The following is a 15,767-nucleotide window of genomic DNA, read 5'->3' on the forward strand; positions in this document are numbered from 1 at the left end:
ATGACTTTTTTTTCAGTGCACAAATGTGTGCATTCTTGATGGATGGTAGTCATCTATTCTTTCCCTTTTGATTCAATTTTCATTCCACTATATTTATTTTTTCCAAAAGGTGAATATATGTCAACTGAAATCTGAAACCACCAATGTTTGATGTGATGTGCTGGTGCTCAGTCTTTGTGCCCTCTGCTGACGTGGAGTTCCTTATTTAAAATGTGTGTCGGTGCCAGAAGGGGAACAGTCACACTTTGTTAGGCGTTTCTCTTCTAAAACGGGATGATGGCAAGAGGACAGTAAGGAAATCACTTGTGGCCACAAGGATGTGCCCTTTCCTGTGTTGCCATGATATTTGGGAAGGTAATCCCAATAATAAAAGCACTTGGCGGTGCAGGTCATGAGGGATAAGAGTTATGGTTATATTGTTTAGTGGCAAATGTTTGTAACTGTGTTCTTTGTTCAGGAAAAGAAGGTTAAATATCTTGAATGTACAGCCGTATTCTATCACTGCAGCTGTAGAAATGGGAGACTCGTAAGTTGTTGATTATAGTAATCTGTAGGTGATCACTTTAAATAATGTCTACACTTTCTTTTTAATGAATGCTTTATAAGCAACATCCATGTTCAGCTTCAAGTGGTTTTTGATGTCACTTTTGGATAGTTAATATTTTTTTATAAACTTTTCAAAATCAGCAGCACCAGTTACCATTCTTTATCCTTTGAATGATTCCCTTTTTTTTTTACTGAGCTGTTGCATGATTTATCCTGTGTTACCATCCTCAATAAACATTTTATGAAACAGTGAAAATGGCATTTTTATTTCTGAATTAAGGTTCTCTGTTAGCCTGAGGTTGGATGAAAAGTGCTAGCAAGGGCAGTTGTTTAGCTTCATTATTCACTGTATTGAAACATGAACTGTTAAAGAGTAGTGGGGCGTTGTCACTGAATAAAGTAACAGCGCCTCAGTCCCAGGTCTTCTGCAAGTGCTCCAGCTCGTGAGCGCGACTCGAACGAAGGAGTTCAAGCCGATGTGCTGCACTGGGCCTTGAAGGTGAGGGTTTGATTCTTGGATGCATTTGTTTAATCTTAAATCGTGTCTCTTAGTTTCCCGTCACTATTCCCCTAGTTCGTGATGGCTGTTCTCCTCTCCCAAATGGGGATAGTGTTTACCGTTTCCAAGTGTATGCTAAGATACCACAGCGAGTGTGAAACCACCATCTGTCCCCGTACTGAAATGCAGGCTCCTGCCTGCCCGCCCCTAGGGCCACGTGCGATGTGTACTGTTCGTGTGAGAGAAGGTTTTCCAGGGTCCCTACAGGAATTACTTGTTGGGGAGTCGCTGGCTTTGGGGCCTCGCCTCACCCCAAGGGTTGGGGGGGGGGGGGGCTGCGCATGCGCCTGGGCGGCGCTCCCGGTCATGTGGCAGATGCGGGTGGGGCGGGAGGTTTCGTGCATGCGCCTGGGAGCAGAGCGGCGCGACCGTCGGGGCCGTGCAGGGCGCGTGCGCGGCTGGGCTCAGGGAGGGAGGGAGGGAGCTGTGCATGGGGCATACTGGCGGGGGGCGGGAGGGAGGTTGCGTGCTGCGTCATGGCGTTACGTTGCCGTGACGTAGCCGCCTGCCCTGCGGGGGGCGGCCTCGGCCGTGGCGGGAGCGGGAGCGGCGCGGCCGTTACCTCAGGGGCGAGCGGGGCGGCCGCCGCCGCTGCGGCGCTCGGCGCGTAGGGCCGGGCGGGTGCCGTGCCGTGCCGCGCCGCTCGGCGGGCGGGGGCGACCGAGCGGCGGCCGCGCCGTGTGTGTCGGCAGGGCGACGGCGCGGAGGCGGCGCGGCCCGCAGGATGCCGGGGCTGGTGGTGTTCGGGCGGCGCTGGGCCATCGGCAGCGACGACTTCGTGCTCCCGGGAGCCTTCGAGCTCTTCCTCAGGGTGGTGTGGTAAGGCGGGGGCGGGGGCTGCGCGAGCCCGGCCGGCGCCGCGCGGCCGTTGGGCTGCTCGCCCCGCGCTGCGCCGGCCGGGGCGGCGGGCTCGCTCTCGGGACGGGTCAGCCGCAGGCTTGCCCTCTTCGTCTGGTATTTCGGGTCGGCGGGAGAGAGAGTCCAGGTTTTCCCGGGTGATCTTATGGTCGTTACCTGCGGTCCCTGTAATCACATAGCAGACGCCGTGGTATAATTACGGTGTGATGTCTTTTGTGCACGCTGCACCAAATGAGTTGTTGCTTTTTAATCGCGGAGAATTGCTAACGCTGTTTCATTATTTCTGCAAGTAATATAATGACACCTTTCTTTAAATCAGGCTAGGTTCTTTGGGATCCGTGGAGATAAGTAGCACCATAAAGGGAATCTGTGTAGTCCGACTTGGTTGTCATTATTGCTATGTATTCCGATAGTCATTGAATTCTGACAAATTCATTACTTATGAATTCCCTATTAATCTCTGTAGGATACTTTCATTAGGATAAATACTTTTTATTAAATGATCACTTTGCGGTGTGTTTTTTTTCTGGCTGTAACTTTTGTTATCCTATTTTCTTGTAGGTGGATTGGAATTCTTGTTCTTTACACAGTTCATAAAGGGCAGTTTGACTGTATTGGAGGAGGCTTATTGCACAGCTACTTCCTTGTCCTCCTGATTCTTCTGGCTGCCATAATATGTGCATTATCTGCTATTGTATGCATCAGTATGCGAGGTACATAGTTAAAGAGTACATAATATTCTATATTTATATAGTAGAATTATAATACATAGGATTTTTTAATGTGGAGTTGACATTTAAAAAGCAAAATCCTTGCAAAAAGTTCAAGTGCTTTAGCAGTATTCAAGCTTAAGAAACTATTTGTCACTATTAATTTGCTTTAATAGTATTAACTCTGTTAGTCAGGAGTAAAAAAATAATAAACAGAGACAATAGTTTAATATGGCTAACAAAGATATAGTGATATAGTTATTGCCATCAAAGCATCTTGAAAATTTCTGCCTCTACATCTGCTGTTGAATTATGACCTGGAATGAAATGCTATTCTTAATGTCTCTGACAGGCTTTCAGGGGAATTTATCCAAATCTCTCTCTTATATGAGATTTCTTGCAAACTTTGCCTTGCATAGGCAGATTTAGCCCTATCTTACAAAAACTCATCAGCAGTAGTGGGTTACTTTGAAAAAGAATATATAGGAAAACAATCCATATAAATGTCTTGAAGTAGAAGACTTAACAGAAGTAAGGAGCCCTAATGTAACTTCTAGTCATTTGCAGAATTGCTTCATTTTGAGGTAAAGAAATGATAGGGCAGGGTTTTTTTGTAATTACTGTATTTTTTCCTGGTGAGGGACCTCTTTACCAAAGTACTGCTAGGAATATTAATCTGGAATATTTGTGTGGTTTTTGGAGTAGTAGATTTCTAATATCCTCACAATTTCTAATACATTGATTCTCATCACACACTGTAAATAGAAAAGTATTTAATTTAATTAAAGGGAAAGAAGCATAAAGAGTGCATGAAGAGAAACTATGACAGAGCAGAGATGTGAAAGAATCCTGGGCTTGAATCAAATGAATGGTTTTCCTACAGTTTTCAGAGGAACGAAAGGAAGAGCAACCAAGTTATGCAGTTTTTATTATCAGATATATGGAGGTGAGAGATGTAACTGTAAATAGCAAGGAGGAAGGAGCTTTGCTCAGTTTAAAAGTAGTTATAAGGTCATATAACTAAGAAATGGAAGAATTCTGAGACTGAATTTCCAAGAAAACTAATGGTGAGGTGTCTTGGACTGTGGTTATAATGTGTGTTTTTTTGCTAGCAGTGGTTCTTGCACCACCGCTTGCACTGTACTGACATGGGCGTTATGATGCCAGTGGTGAACTTGGATGGAGAACTCATTCACCAGGTTGCGGTGCAGCGAAGGGAAAGTTTTCGTTTGGTTGGTTGGTTTGTTTTCGCAGGAACCACAGTTCATTTGATTGTGTCCACGCAAGCAGCCACGCTGCTGCAACGTGGGGTACAGCATGGGACCAGGAATAAGCAGCTGTTGGGTCGGGGGCTTTTTAAACAGCTTTGCCACTGGATGTGAACCACACCTTTACATTTGGAGAATAGTTTCCAAAGTTATTGGTTTTGTTCCGCAGCATTTTAAACCTTTACAGATTATGCTGCCTACACATGAGTACACACACACACACGCACACACCACCGCCTTCATTATTGTGTGATCAACAGACTGCTTTAAGGAGCTAAGCTGGCCATAAAAATACACCCTTTTTTATTGCCTAAGAGTGCTAAAAGGAAGAGGTCATTAGTAAATTAACAATACAGAAAATATAGTAGATATTCTAATAAATGTTTTGTTTCTGGAAATAGTCTTGCATTTTTTTTTCTCCTAAATAAAAAATGCAAGTACCCTCAAAAAATGTGAATGAATTAATTTATTATTTAGTGACTCAAGTAAGTGAATAGAACTTCATTGCATGTAGGCCTGCAAAGCAGCATCTCTAAAATTGCAATATTCATCTGACGGAACTATTATTTGCTTCATAATCTATTCTGTATTAGTATGTACTATCTTTCACAATACTCTTTTATTGGGTGACAAGTTTTGTCTGTAATTCTTGGCTATTAACTCCTATAAAGCATTTAGAAATGGCTGGGATGTCATTCAGCTCAATTTTGATGACTTTGGCAATGAACAAAACCAGCGATATTCCTAGTGCTTCAGATATATGTCATTTTTTTTCCTTTAACCACCTAGATGCAGTTTTTTCATCTGCACAAAATCCTTTCTCTAGAATACTTCTGTTTTTCAAAAAATTGAAACATATCTGACTTTAAAATGATCACATAGAGCAAGAGAGTGGATAATTCCCCGAGCTGAAATAAAGATATGATAGTCATTGTCTACCTTCCGAGGAAATAAACCATGTTAGGGATTAAATGCTGAGTACAGGAGAATTAGTCTTATAAAATTCTGCTTTGCTGTCCTTATCAAGAGGAAATTCCATTGCTTGTTTGTACATATTGTTAACAGGTGGTCAGGCATACTGAGTAGAAAAAAATATATTATGGTAATAACAGGAGTTTTTTTAGATATTGCTCAACTGGACTTGAAAAAAAAAAGTCTGATGAGGTTTAATGGTTTTTAAATATAAGAATATATCACTTAATAGATAGGACTATCCTGAAATCCTAGAATGAAATGACAGAAGTGAAAAGAAAAATGCTTTTGGTTTTGTTTATAGGAAATAGATAGAAGCTGGCAGTAAAAGTCGTATGGAAATGTAAGTGAGGCAGCACTCCAGTTCGCATCTTTGGCTTATGGTGGGCACAGCGCTACTACCTCAAGTTCACTGCAAAACTGTCTTTTACTAGAGAGTGATACTGGGAATTAGCGGAGCAGATTGTAAGAATCATGGCTCTAAACCATTGTTGCTTTTCTTTTTTCAGCTTCAGTGATAGCTTTCCATTAAAGTTTGAAAGAATTTATAATTTTGATTAAATTTCATATTTTCTATAAAGCTCAAAAAGCTCATGTACCTTTGTAGGATTTTATGTACTTAGGATGCCTTTGTAAACAGCTCTTGTTTTAAATTATTCCTGTAATTTCAGGAACAATTTCTAATCCAGGCCCAAGAAAATCTCTTCCCAAACTACTTTATACGCGCCTACTTCTTTATCTGCCTGAATTCATCTGGGCTGTTGTAGGAGCTGTATGGGTGTCAGACAGCAGCATGCACTGCGAGAAGACTGTGATGAATGTCGTATTTGGGACAGTTGTTGCAAGGTAATAGTGGTTCACGTGTTTTGTATATATTCATTTAAGACTTTTTTTGGCAGTTAAAGGCTTTGATAGTTCTTTTAAATTATTTTGACTTCTCATAGAAGGGTTTCATAGTGAATGGAGGAAAAACTTCTAAATCTATACAACTAGAATAAGTTGATGCCCTTCCCTAAACAGGTTTGAGCTTCCTGCCTTGCAGAGTACACACATAACAGGGTGAAAGATAAGAAGATGAAGAACAGAAAAGATAAGAAGGATAGATGGGAATGTAGAAAATGGGATAAATGTGGAGAGGCAAGCGACTAGATCACTGGCAAGTCTGGGCTGCTATTTTTAAGGCACCGGGCTATGATTTTGAGTTTGGTGCCCTATGTGGAATGAGCTGGCAGTCTTGTTCTTATGCCTAATGTATTGAAAGCCCAATAAAAAAAGCAATAAAAAAGCATTCACCCTTCTGACAGTAACAGCTGGTGTTCTTACAGAATTTCATACCTAAGTTTGTTTTCTGTCTGTTGAGGTCTATAGTTACATTGTCTTGTGTATTTCAGAAGTATCTGGTTTCATGGCCTTTTCCTCCCACTTCCTTCTGTTTTGCAGCTGGATTATCATCATCTTCACCATCATTGGAGTTATAATTGTCTTTGATCCACTTGGAGGAAAAAAGACAATTTACCTCACCGATGGTGTAAATCGGAACCTGGAAAGCAGTCAGTCAGGGCAATTGCTATATAACGTGAAGAACACTGCTACCAGAGTCTGGGAAAAAAGAATCAGGTTACTGTGTTGTTGTATTGTGCAAGATGATGACCATCGAGTGGCTTTTACAAGCATTGCAGAGCTTTTCCGCGCCTACTTTTCAGTAAGATGGAAAGCTTTTTTTTTTTTTAATGTTCTTTTCTGCTTTTTACTAACACCGAACTTCCAAATATTGCGACGCGTTCACATGTACATTTGTTCAGCAAGAGTTCACTGCTACCCTGTGCTTTAAAATTGGGTTTTGAATATGCCAATTTCAAAATCAAAGGTTTATAACATATACCACACTGATTTTTCCCTCCCTTTTAAAAAAAGTTTCTCTCCCTTTACAAGTGTGAAGGGCTATGAGAAAACGGCATTTCTTCTTAGGTGAGGGTCAGGAGAATGAGGGTAAGTTTCTTTTCCTCAATATGTGAAGATACAGAAGTTTTTCCTACTGACTGTGAGTAAAAAGTCATACCAGTAGCAAAGAATCTGGCTATTTTCTGGCTTTTGGGGAAAAAAAAAAAAAAAGAGAGAGCAGTAAAATGTTAAGGCAGTTTTCCAGTTCTGAACAAGTACCAGACTAGTCTGAACATGTCGGAAGTTGCTTTTTGGAAACAGTAGAAAACCTGTACCTAATCAAAGGCTGTATCGTGTTGATTTAGCTCAAATTTATGTCAGCTACTGCTTGGGCAGCCAAAGTTCTGTGTTGACACCGAGATCTGTTCATGATTTCAAAACTAGTCGTTCTCGTTTATTAAACGGTGTTTGTGCATGCTAATTTACAGCTTCTGCCTACTCAGTGGTTTGTAGGATAAAGGAAGTCAATCTTACGGGGAGATGGTTGTCCCAGATAGTTGAATAAAAGCCCTTCAGCCCTCTCCTGTGTGAAATCCTTTTTAGTTGTTCTCTGTGTTTAAGGAATAATAATGGCTATATAACAATAGAGGACTTAAGAGCTTTTTACCTGGTGGCGTAGAACAATAAGTAGTGTCTGGATCATTATTTGCTATAGGACTGGGCAGGTTCATCAAAGGGTTTCTTGTTAAGTGATGAAATTCATGTGTAGAATTGTCATCAGTCTTATTTGAAGAAAACATTCCGTATGTACAAAAGGGTGGGTTAGATAGTGATGTGACCTGTTTCTCTAATACACATTGTCTTCTGAGTGACATGTATTTATATAAACTGAAAAAATCTTTCTAGAATTCCTTGTGCATTTTCTTATGGGATAATCTTGCCATGTTGGGTTGTGGGTTTTTTTTAAGCACTCTCTCATTTCTTTTTATAGGACACTGACCTGGTGCCAAGTGATATAGCAGCTGGTTTGACTCTGCTCCATCAAGAGCAAGACAAAATGGAAAGTTGCCCAAAAGAACCTGAAGAAGTCCTGTGTCATTCTCCATCATCTCCTGTGGTAAGATAGGATTGTTGTAGCCTCTCGTGCATCTTCTCTAGGAGAGGGTGTTGGATCTAATTGAAATGTAGTTATTTGTACAAATGCTTTTTTGACAAAATTAAACACTATTATAAAAATTCACAATTTAAATTATGAATAAATAAAGTAGAAACATGTTGACGAGTATGCAGACAAAGCATGTCTCCTTTTGCATAAGTACAGCTTAAAAGTGAATGATTAGAAATTGATAATGAATCCAAATTGACACAAGTTTTGAAGAGGTTAAGAGCAGGATTTTTCAAGGGTGCCTAATTCATGTTCTAACAATACTTATCTTGAAAAGAGATTTTAGCTCTCTTAGCTCTTTGAAAATTCCAGCTCTCAGCATGTATTCACTTATACCAGTAGTGCTTCCACTCCATGAAATGTATGAATGGGGAATTAAGTACAAATAGGAACAATTTAGGTCTTTAGGTCACTGTTGAAGAGATAGGAGAGAAAGGGAACAGAGAGAAAATTATATTTGGTCCTATTAGCAAAGAACTGAAAAGCTAGTCTTTTGGTATTCTGGTCTGTTTAAGTTTTTAATGTTTGCTGCAAATATCCAGACAAGATAAGAAGCAAAAATAGCAGCTTTTAACTGCTTGCAGGTGAAGGGTTACAGTTTGCTAATTGATCTTTGCTAGTCTCCTGTGTTAGAATGTCTTTTGTAAAATTATTTTATCTTCTTTTGTTCTGTGTTTCACAAAAGTATATAATTCTACTTCAACCACAGTATCTAGTAAGCACTCATTTCTATGGAATTCCTTTTGCATCCAGCCAATAAGAGGTTATGCTAAAAAAGCTCTTGACAGAGAGATCTGCTACAGACTCTTTAGGCATTCCTTTGACATCCCTAGGTAACTTATTTTTCAGTATTGAGCTTATCGGTGCGTAAGTATCAGAAAAAATAATGTAATGAGAGCTTTTCAGGATTCTTGAGTTCTGTTGCTATGTAAATAAACACAATATTTTTCTTCCTGGAATATGACAGGCTATTTTTAGTGCAACTTTAACCTTGAGGTTTTCCTCTTGGATGGTGATTATTTCAACAAGCCTTAATTTACAGCGATCTGTGTTCAGGTTTTATTCTGGGGCTGCCTTACACATCTTTCTTCCTCTCTGTCCTTCCTCTTCTTTCCCTATGTCCTCTCAGACTGATGATTTGGATATTGAACTGGAGAATGCGGCTCACTACATGCAGTTTGCTGCAGCTGCCTATGGCTGGCCCTACTACGTATACACCAACCCATTTACCGCACTCTGTAAGCTCAATGGTGATTGGTAGGTTGGATCAAGATCTTAAAAATGCATAGCTTGCTTTTACTTAACAAGTGTTAGTACAAGTAAAGTCGTTTCAATAGCCATATTTTTGTTTCATTTAGTTATGTCACTCATGAGAGTACGTGAGCTTGACCGGTACAACTGCCTTCCACAAATTCAGTAGAAACAAAATTTCAATGCCTCTCCCCACCCTCGGAGACAGATTAGCTTTTGTCTTTTAAGAAAAGTTTGCGAATGAGATAAAGAAAGTGCTTGACCTTCATTCAGTCTGAACCAATAAGACTCATTCAGCAAAATGCCAAGAAGAATTGGAATTAAACCAAACACAGTTATAAAATGAGGCTTTTGGGGAAAACTGTTGACAGTTCTCTATCTTAAAGGAATTGGGAAAAGTTTTGTGTTGCTCCAGCCTCCATTTTCTTCCCTTTTCCTCATCCAGCTCCCTCAACCTTTAGAGTCAACATTCACTCAAAAATAAATTTTTACAGTCAATGTTGAAATATACATAATTCTGCCTAAGATTACCGTATATTTAAGTGACAACCCAAGTCTGTGACTGTAACCATGATTGTTTCTAAATAAGTAACATGAAATTACTTAACCTACTCAAATATTAATGACTTGGAAAAACTGAAATTTCACATAATACAATGGATAAAACATTAGATAAGCCTGCCATACAGAATTTGTTTTAAATTTCCTTTTTGCTTGTTTGTATTTTCTATCGTTGGCCTGTAATCTTAATATTTTTTTCCTTATTGCCTTGTTTGCTCTGCTGATAGTCCTGTAGCAATGGTGTATTTGCAAGTCCTTGAACTGAAAATGTATGGCGTATTCCTCAGACAAAATCAGGTTTGTGGGCAGAGGTGACATCTTGTATCAGACTACTAGTATGAGTCCAAAAAATCAGATGAGCTTTTGACTCCTGGCAGAAATCCTTCTGCAAATGTAACTGAGTTTGATTCCTGAGAGGAAACCTAAAAAATTTGAACATGAAAGTTTTTCTCTTCTGTGTTTGTTAGTTGCGGAAATAGACCAACAGATTCTGATATAACTGGCAGTGATCGTCATAACTTTCACTTTGGATCCATCCTAAAAATAACAGGACTGCAGTACAGAGACTTCATTCATATCAGTTTTCATAACAAGGTAAACAATGTGGACAGGCATTCAGCAAAAAACCCTCGTGATTAATTCAGTGAAAGCAAGGGGTGAAATTTCTAGTTTGCATCCACTGTTCATAAGTGGAAGATGCAAAAGAACAAACAAAATGGCCCCTGAAACATACGTTCTTCAGTTCTGATTTTTTTTCAATCTAAAGAAACAGTTACAAAGCCATTGACAAAGATTTGTCTCAGTATTGCAATGAGAGCACTTAGCAACAAGCTGAGAAAATAAGTCAGATTCTTTCCATAATACAATAAATAGAGCTCAGTAAGTGAGCTTTCAGAAGGTGAGAGCACATGTTTACTTTTACAAAAAACTGGTATCTTTACTGAATGCTTTTTTCCCTCCAGATCTATGAGATTCCATTTTTTGTTGCTTTGGATCACAAAAAAGAAGCTATCGTGGTTGCAGTGAGAGGAACCTTGTCTTTCGAGGTATCATCCATCTGATGTATAATTGGCTCTACAGAAATGGGTAAACTCCTAGTATCCAGAGGAAGTTGTGTTATATTGAAAAACTGACTCATGGGCGCGAGTCCTCGAGGCTTAAGCTGTATGCCTCTGCGCCCTTGGATGGGTAGTATTCCCTGTGCCGCTGGAAGAGACTGGTGAAGGGAGGGCAGTGATTGATTTGTTTTGCTGTGAGGGGAGGTGCATTTATAGTGTGTGTTTGCAGCTTGGCAAGAGCTGCTGAAATCAGAATTGATTGCTGTATATGGTTGCTTGAGTGGTGTTTTACGGTGGGTCATATTTTGTTGCCTAAAAACTTGGAAGTCCGATTGATGGTGTCCGTATGACAATGTTAAGTAGTATAGTGGGACCCATGAGCTATGAAGGCCTGCAGAGAGGGCTGATAAAATCTGTCTTGTTTACAGGACATTCTTACTGATCTGTCAGCAGATTGTGAGGACTTGACACTGGAGGATGTTCTAGAAAATGGCTTTGTACATAAGGTGTGTGCAGTCCATAGCGTTCAGAATTTATCTTTGCAGTAAGAAAACTGATTTAACATCCAGGGTCTTTCAGTTAAACAGCAAGAGTATGTTTGCAAGATGGTTGCACAAAATATTTCAGTTGGCTTGATTGTTACATCAAATACGGCCTCTGACACTGCAAAGCAGAAGATGTAGTCCTGCTGTCTGACTCCATGGCCTTATTAAGTATTCCAAAGGATTTTTAGCAGTTATGTACAATACCACTTGGTTATATCTATACCTCTGTCAGGAGCATGTTAAAAGAGAAGATTGTTTCTGCAAAAAGAAAAAAAGTTGTTCTGTGGTAGCATTGTATTTAAAGTATACATGCATCACACTTCAGATATTACCCTCATTTTCTAACTTAAAATGCTGTCTTCTAGGGAATAACTCAAGCTGCGAATTACATCTATCGAAAGCTAATAAATGATGGAATTTTAAACCAGGCTTTCACAATTGCTCCAGTAAGCTACCTTCAAAATTATTTCTTTTGCCAGAAAAATTATCCAGAGCTTTTTCAGTGTCTATGTTTCAGTCTTTTCTTTCTGTCTTCAGGAATATAAACTTGTGATAGTTGGTCACAGTTTAGGTGGTGGAACAGCTTCCATACTGGCCATCATGCTCAGGAACTCTTTCCCAACGTTAAAATGTTACGCCTTTTCTCCTCCAGGAGGACTTTTAAGGTAAATATGGTACTTCTGTTATTTAGTTCCATGTGTAAGATGCAAAAATCTTGAAGATAGTTGATAAATACATCAGATGATAACTCTGCAGTAATCATAGAGATTAGTTTGGCAGTTGTTTTGATGTAAGCCTGTTCAGTTATTTCCTTTTGTACACAAAAAAATTTGTTTTGCCTTATCTATGTTGACTGTAGAGTTTGGCTTTTTAGCTGGCTTGAATATTTTCAGACTTTGTTTATAAGTTCTCCACTAAAATTGGATTTGGTCCATCTTGAGTTACAATCCAGTTCTGCGGGAAATATTAAAGAGTGGAATATTTTTAATGAGTTCTGCTAGATAATATAATTAGAGTTTCAAAAAAATGTTTCAGAAACAAGATGCTCACCTGACTAGTCTGCCTTGACCTGTTTGACATCTGCACGTATGAGAGACCATTATATTCAGCATTGAAATTACTCTGTCCTCTGTAGCGAGTTGCTGTGAAAGCTTACTAAAGAACTGAAAACAAATTTTTATGATTGTTATCATTCTATAAAACTTAAGATGTTCATATATTTTTAGTGTGTCTAAAGTGTGTCTTTTTTTTAAGTAAATCGCTTGCAGATTACACTAAGCACTTCATTGTTTCAGTCATTGTTGGAAAGGATCTTGTTGCAAGGTGAGATGGAAATATTTTTAAATTGTTCTTTCAGAGATAAGTTAAATAGATTGCAGAGACGGGAGGCTTTTCTTTACTTTGTTTTATATGTGTTTAAACAGGTTAAGTATGCCCAATATGGAAGATTTAAAGAGGAGAATAGTGAGAATCGTGGCAAACTGCAACAGACCCAAGGTAACTAAGTGCAGTGAATGGTTAACAGTGAAATTGTTGGCTGGGTTAAGCCCAGATTTAGTGAAGTGACAATTGGCATGTGTATTTTTGCTTTTATTGAAGAGAATTACAGTTGTGTTTTGGAACACAAGTGTTTTTAGTTCAGTGACATTGGTACTAGTCTCTTATCCTATAAAGCTGTCTTGCTGGAAATGAAGATTCAGCAAGACTGGAAGATACTAGTGCACAACATTCAAGAACTGAAATAATTTTTTGCTAGTTTTGCTGTTAAAGGAAACTATTCAAAAAAATAAAATCAAAAAACCAAAACAGTTGAAATGGTGAAAAAGCAATAGGATTACTTTCATTAGTAATCATTTAGTATCAGTAAGTAAACTAATTGGTGGTTTTATTTAAATTTAACCTTTAGTATTGATTTGAAAAGCAAATGTTTCTTAGTTTTGGTGTTGAATTGCTTGCCTCTTCTTTTTACTGTTAGTGAGAAGCACCATTCTGAAAAGTGCTAGAACAGTGTGTTGTCAGGCAAGATGTTACTGGAGTTACAGAGGAGTGGTTTGAAGATTTAAAACTGCTGTCTCTGAATACCTGAGGCCAAATCTGCTGTACCAAGATTTCCATGTAGTCCCAGGGTCAGCAGCCCTACAGAGGACACTGGTGACATTGTAAATATAGAATTAGATGATTGACAGTTAGAAGTTACAGATGCAGGAAAACTTGAATCTGGACAGCAGGACCCACACAGCATAATTTATCTGATAAAGATGGTGATGTTTTCTTTAGCCTTACTGGTGGCTTGGGTTAGTTATTGGTAAGATGTATGTTACTGTGAGGAAAGGTGAAATAGGGAGCATGTGCATATGGTCATTTTCAATCTTTAATTGTAGCTTCAGATGGTGTGAGTGCGGGCACACAACTAGAATAAATTACTTGAGTTGAAGAGATGCCAAGTTTTAATTAGCCTGTTTTTCTTTCTGAATTCAGTACCAGATTCTGTTGCATGGGTGTTGGTACGAAGTATTTGGAGGAGATCCAGATAATTTCCCAACTGAGCTGGATGGCAGAAACCAAGATGACCTAACCCAGCCTCTTCTAGCTGAGGAGAGTTTAATGGTTCATCGGTCACCTTCATACAATGCCCTTGAGGATGAATCACACTTAAATTCACCACCTCAGTATCCTCATCTGTATCTTCCTGGAAAGATTATCCATATTGTAGAAGAATCCAGCTCTAGGAGGTATGTGGGAATAATGAATAACATTGTCCCGTTTCCCTAAAATCTACTTCAAGTCGCTTCTCACTTTCAAAAGTACATGTTTCCAGTTCTGCTTGTCATCTGTGTCTCTTACACCCATCTTTTGGGTTTTGCACATTAGGCAGCTTTTCTCTGGCTTTGCTCTCTGGCCTCCCTGCTTCTTTATGCTTCATTTCAAGTCCTTGAAAACTGCTTCTGTGTATGTGTGTATTCATGGTTCAGCTTTAGCATGCTGCAGTCTTATATCCCAGTAGTGGTGGGGTGATAATGAAATACCTATTTACTGGGTAGTCACAAGCGTACCGGCAATAATAAAGATGGCAAAATATTGCCCATAATACTTGCTCAGCCAGAGCGGAGAGGTCCAGTTATCCCAATATCCAGCTTGACTATGCAGACTCAAGTCTCTTGTCCTTTGCTTGCTTCTATTTAGTGGAAGCAAGAAAGATGAGACAAAGACAACAGAAAAGCTAAAGCTACTGGCAGGGTGTGGGTGGGTTTTTTTGTTATGTTATTTCTGGTTTTTTAGACAAAACAGTCTGAAACTCCCACAGGCTAGACAGGTACTTCCCTATGATAACCTTCCTCATTTCTTTCTGAAACAAGAATAAAAGCATCCGTAACTTACAGAAGCCCAGATATAAGTGACAGATGCTCTTATTTCAACTACAAAGAGGGAAGAAAAGAGCTAGAGAAGAAATCCTTTTTTTTTTTCTCTCTTTGAGCAGGTTGATAATTACTTTAAGCCAGCTATTATTTTAATAGTTTTAAACATTAGGTACTTTTAATACCTGAGACCTACCAGGTTTTCTTGATGGGTGCACTTACATATTACTGGTTTAGTCTTTCTCTTCATTTACTCCTGAGCACAGCAGTTAATCATGTTATTTTTTTCTTACACTATAACACAGGCCCCCCCCCCCCATCATGTCCTATGTTCTGTAAAATAAAATCCTAACTACATAGTTTCTGCAGCATTAAATCTAATGTTGTTTCTTTCCTGCTAACTGTGAAAAGGTTTTAATTTCTCCTCTAAAAACAGTCAGTCGTCTCCTTGAGGTTGCATAGACCCACAGGAAAGCCATTCCAAGCTTGACATTGAGCATCAGTTGCGATGTTCTGAAAGTTTTTATATTGTGTTGTTTTTGTCGTTGTTGTTGTTTTTTAGGTTGTGCTCTTCAGATATTAAATATACTGCAAGCTGGTCAAAAGAAACAGTCTTCAGCAGCATTTTAATAAGTCCCAAGATGATAACAGACCACATGCCAGATGTTGTGCTCAAAGCTCTGAACAGTTTGGCTCAGGAACAAGGAGCTTGTATTTCTTGTCAAACACGAGACTTTAACACCAACATAGTATAACTGTAATGCAAGAAAGAAGAGCAGTAATGTGTGGTGTGTTTTTTGTTTTTTATCGTTATTTTATTTTAATGCAGGTTTCAAGTATTCAGGACAATTCCACTCCTGTGTGTAAGTGGATTTCAATACTTTTTCTCATGTTGCCTAAAACAAACAGGGAATCGCCTTGAGTAATGCTGTGATGGTTAAAGTGGCTATTCTGCATTTATGTAGAAGGTGGTTCTCTCCCCCCCCCCCCCCAAACAGCAGGGCACGTTCTAGCCTCCTCTGCTTAATTACTGTATC

General features: G+C 39.3%; 1 protein-coding gene across 4 annotated transcripts; it reads left to right on the top strand.

The window, feature by feature from the left end:
- Positions 1-1,812: 1,812 nt before the first annotated feature.
- Positions 1,813-15,716, top strand: DAGLB (diacylglycerol lipase beta). Of its 4 annotated transcripts, none has more exons than XM_067306261.1 (15): positions 1,813-1,924; positions 2,525-2,676; positions 5,585-5,759; positions 6,354-6,615; positions 7,786-7,911; positions 9,089-9,216; positions 10,239-10,365; positions 10,734-10,817; positions 11,258-11,335; positions 11,740-11,820; positions 11,912-12,039; positions 12,629-12,697; positions 12,799-12,871; positions 13,853-14,106; positions 15,293-15,716. In XM_067306261.1, the coding sequence occupies exons 1-15, from the start codon at positions 1,830-1,832 to the stop codon at positions 15,483-15,485; spliced, it is 2,025 nt and encodes a 674-aa protein (XP_067162362.1). In that variant the 5' UTR covers positions 1,813-1,829; the 3' UTR covers positions 15,486-15,716. The 4 variants fall into 4 exon arrangements, with proteins under 4 accessions (XP_067162362.1, XP_067162364.1, XP_013806373.1 ...); XM_067306263.1 differs by having other exon boundaries at positions 1,897-1,916; XM_067306262.1 differs by lacking the exons at positions 1,813-1,924; positions 2,525-2,676 and adding an exon at positions 3,478-3,619.
- Positions 15,717-15,767: the final 51 nt, after the last annotated feature.

Source organism: Apteryx mantelli, chromosome 16 (genome assembly GCF_036417845.1).
Source record: "Apteryx mantelli isolate bAptMan1 chromosome 16, bAptMan1.hap1, whole genome shotgun sequence".
Taxonomy (NCBI): Eukaryota; Metazoa; Chordata; class Aves; order Apterygiformes; family Apterygidae; genus Apteryx; species Apteryx mantelli.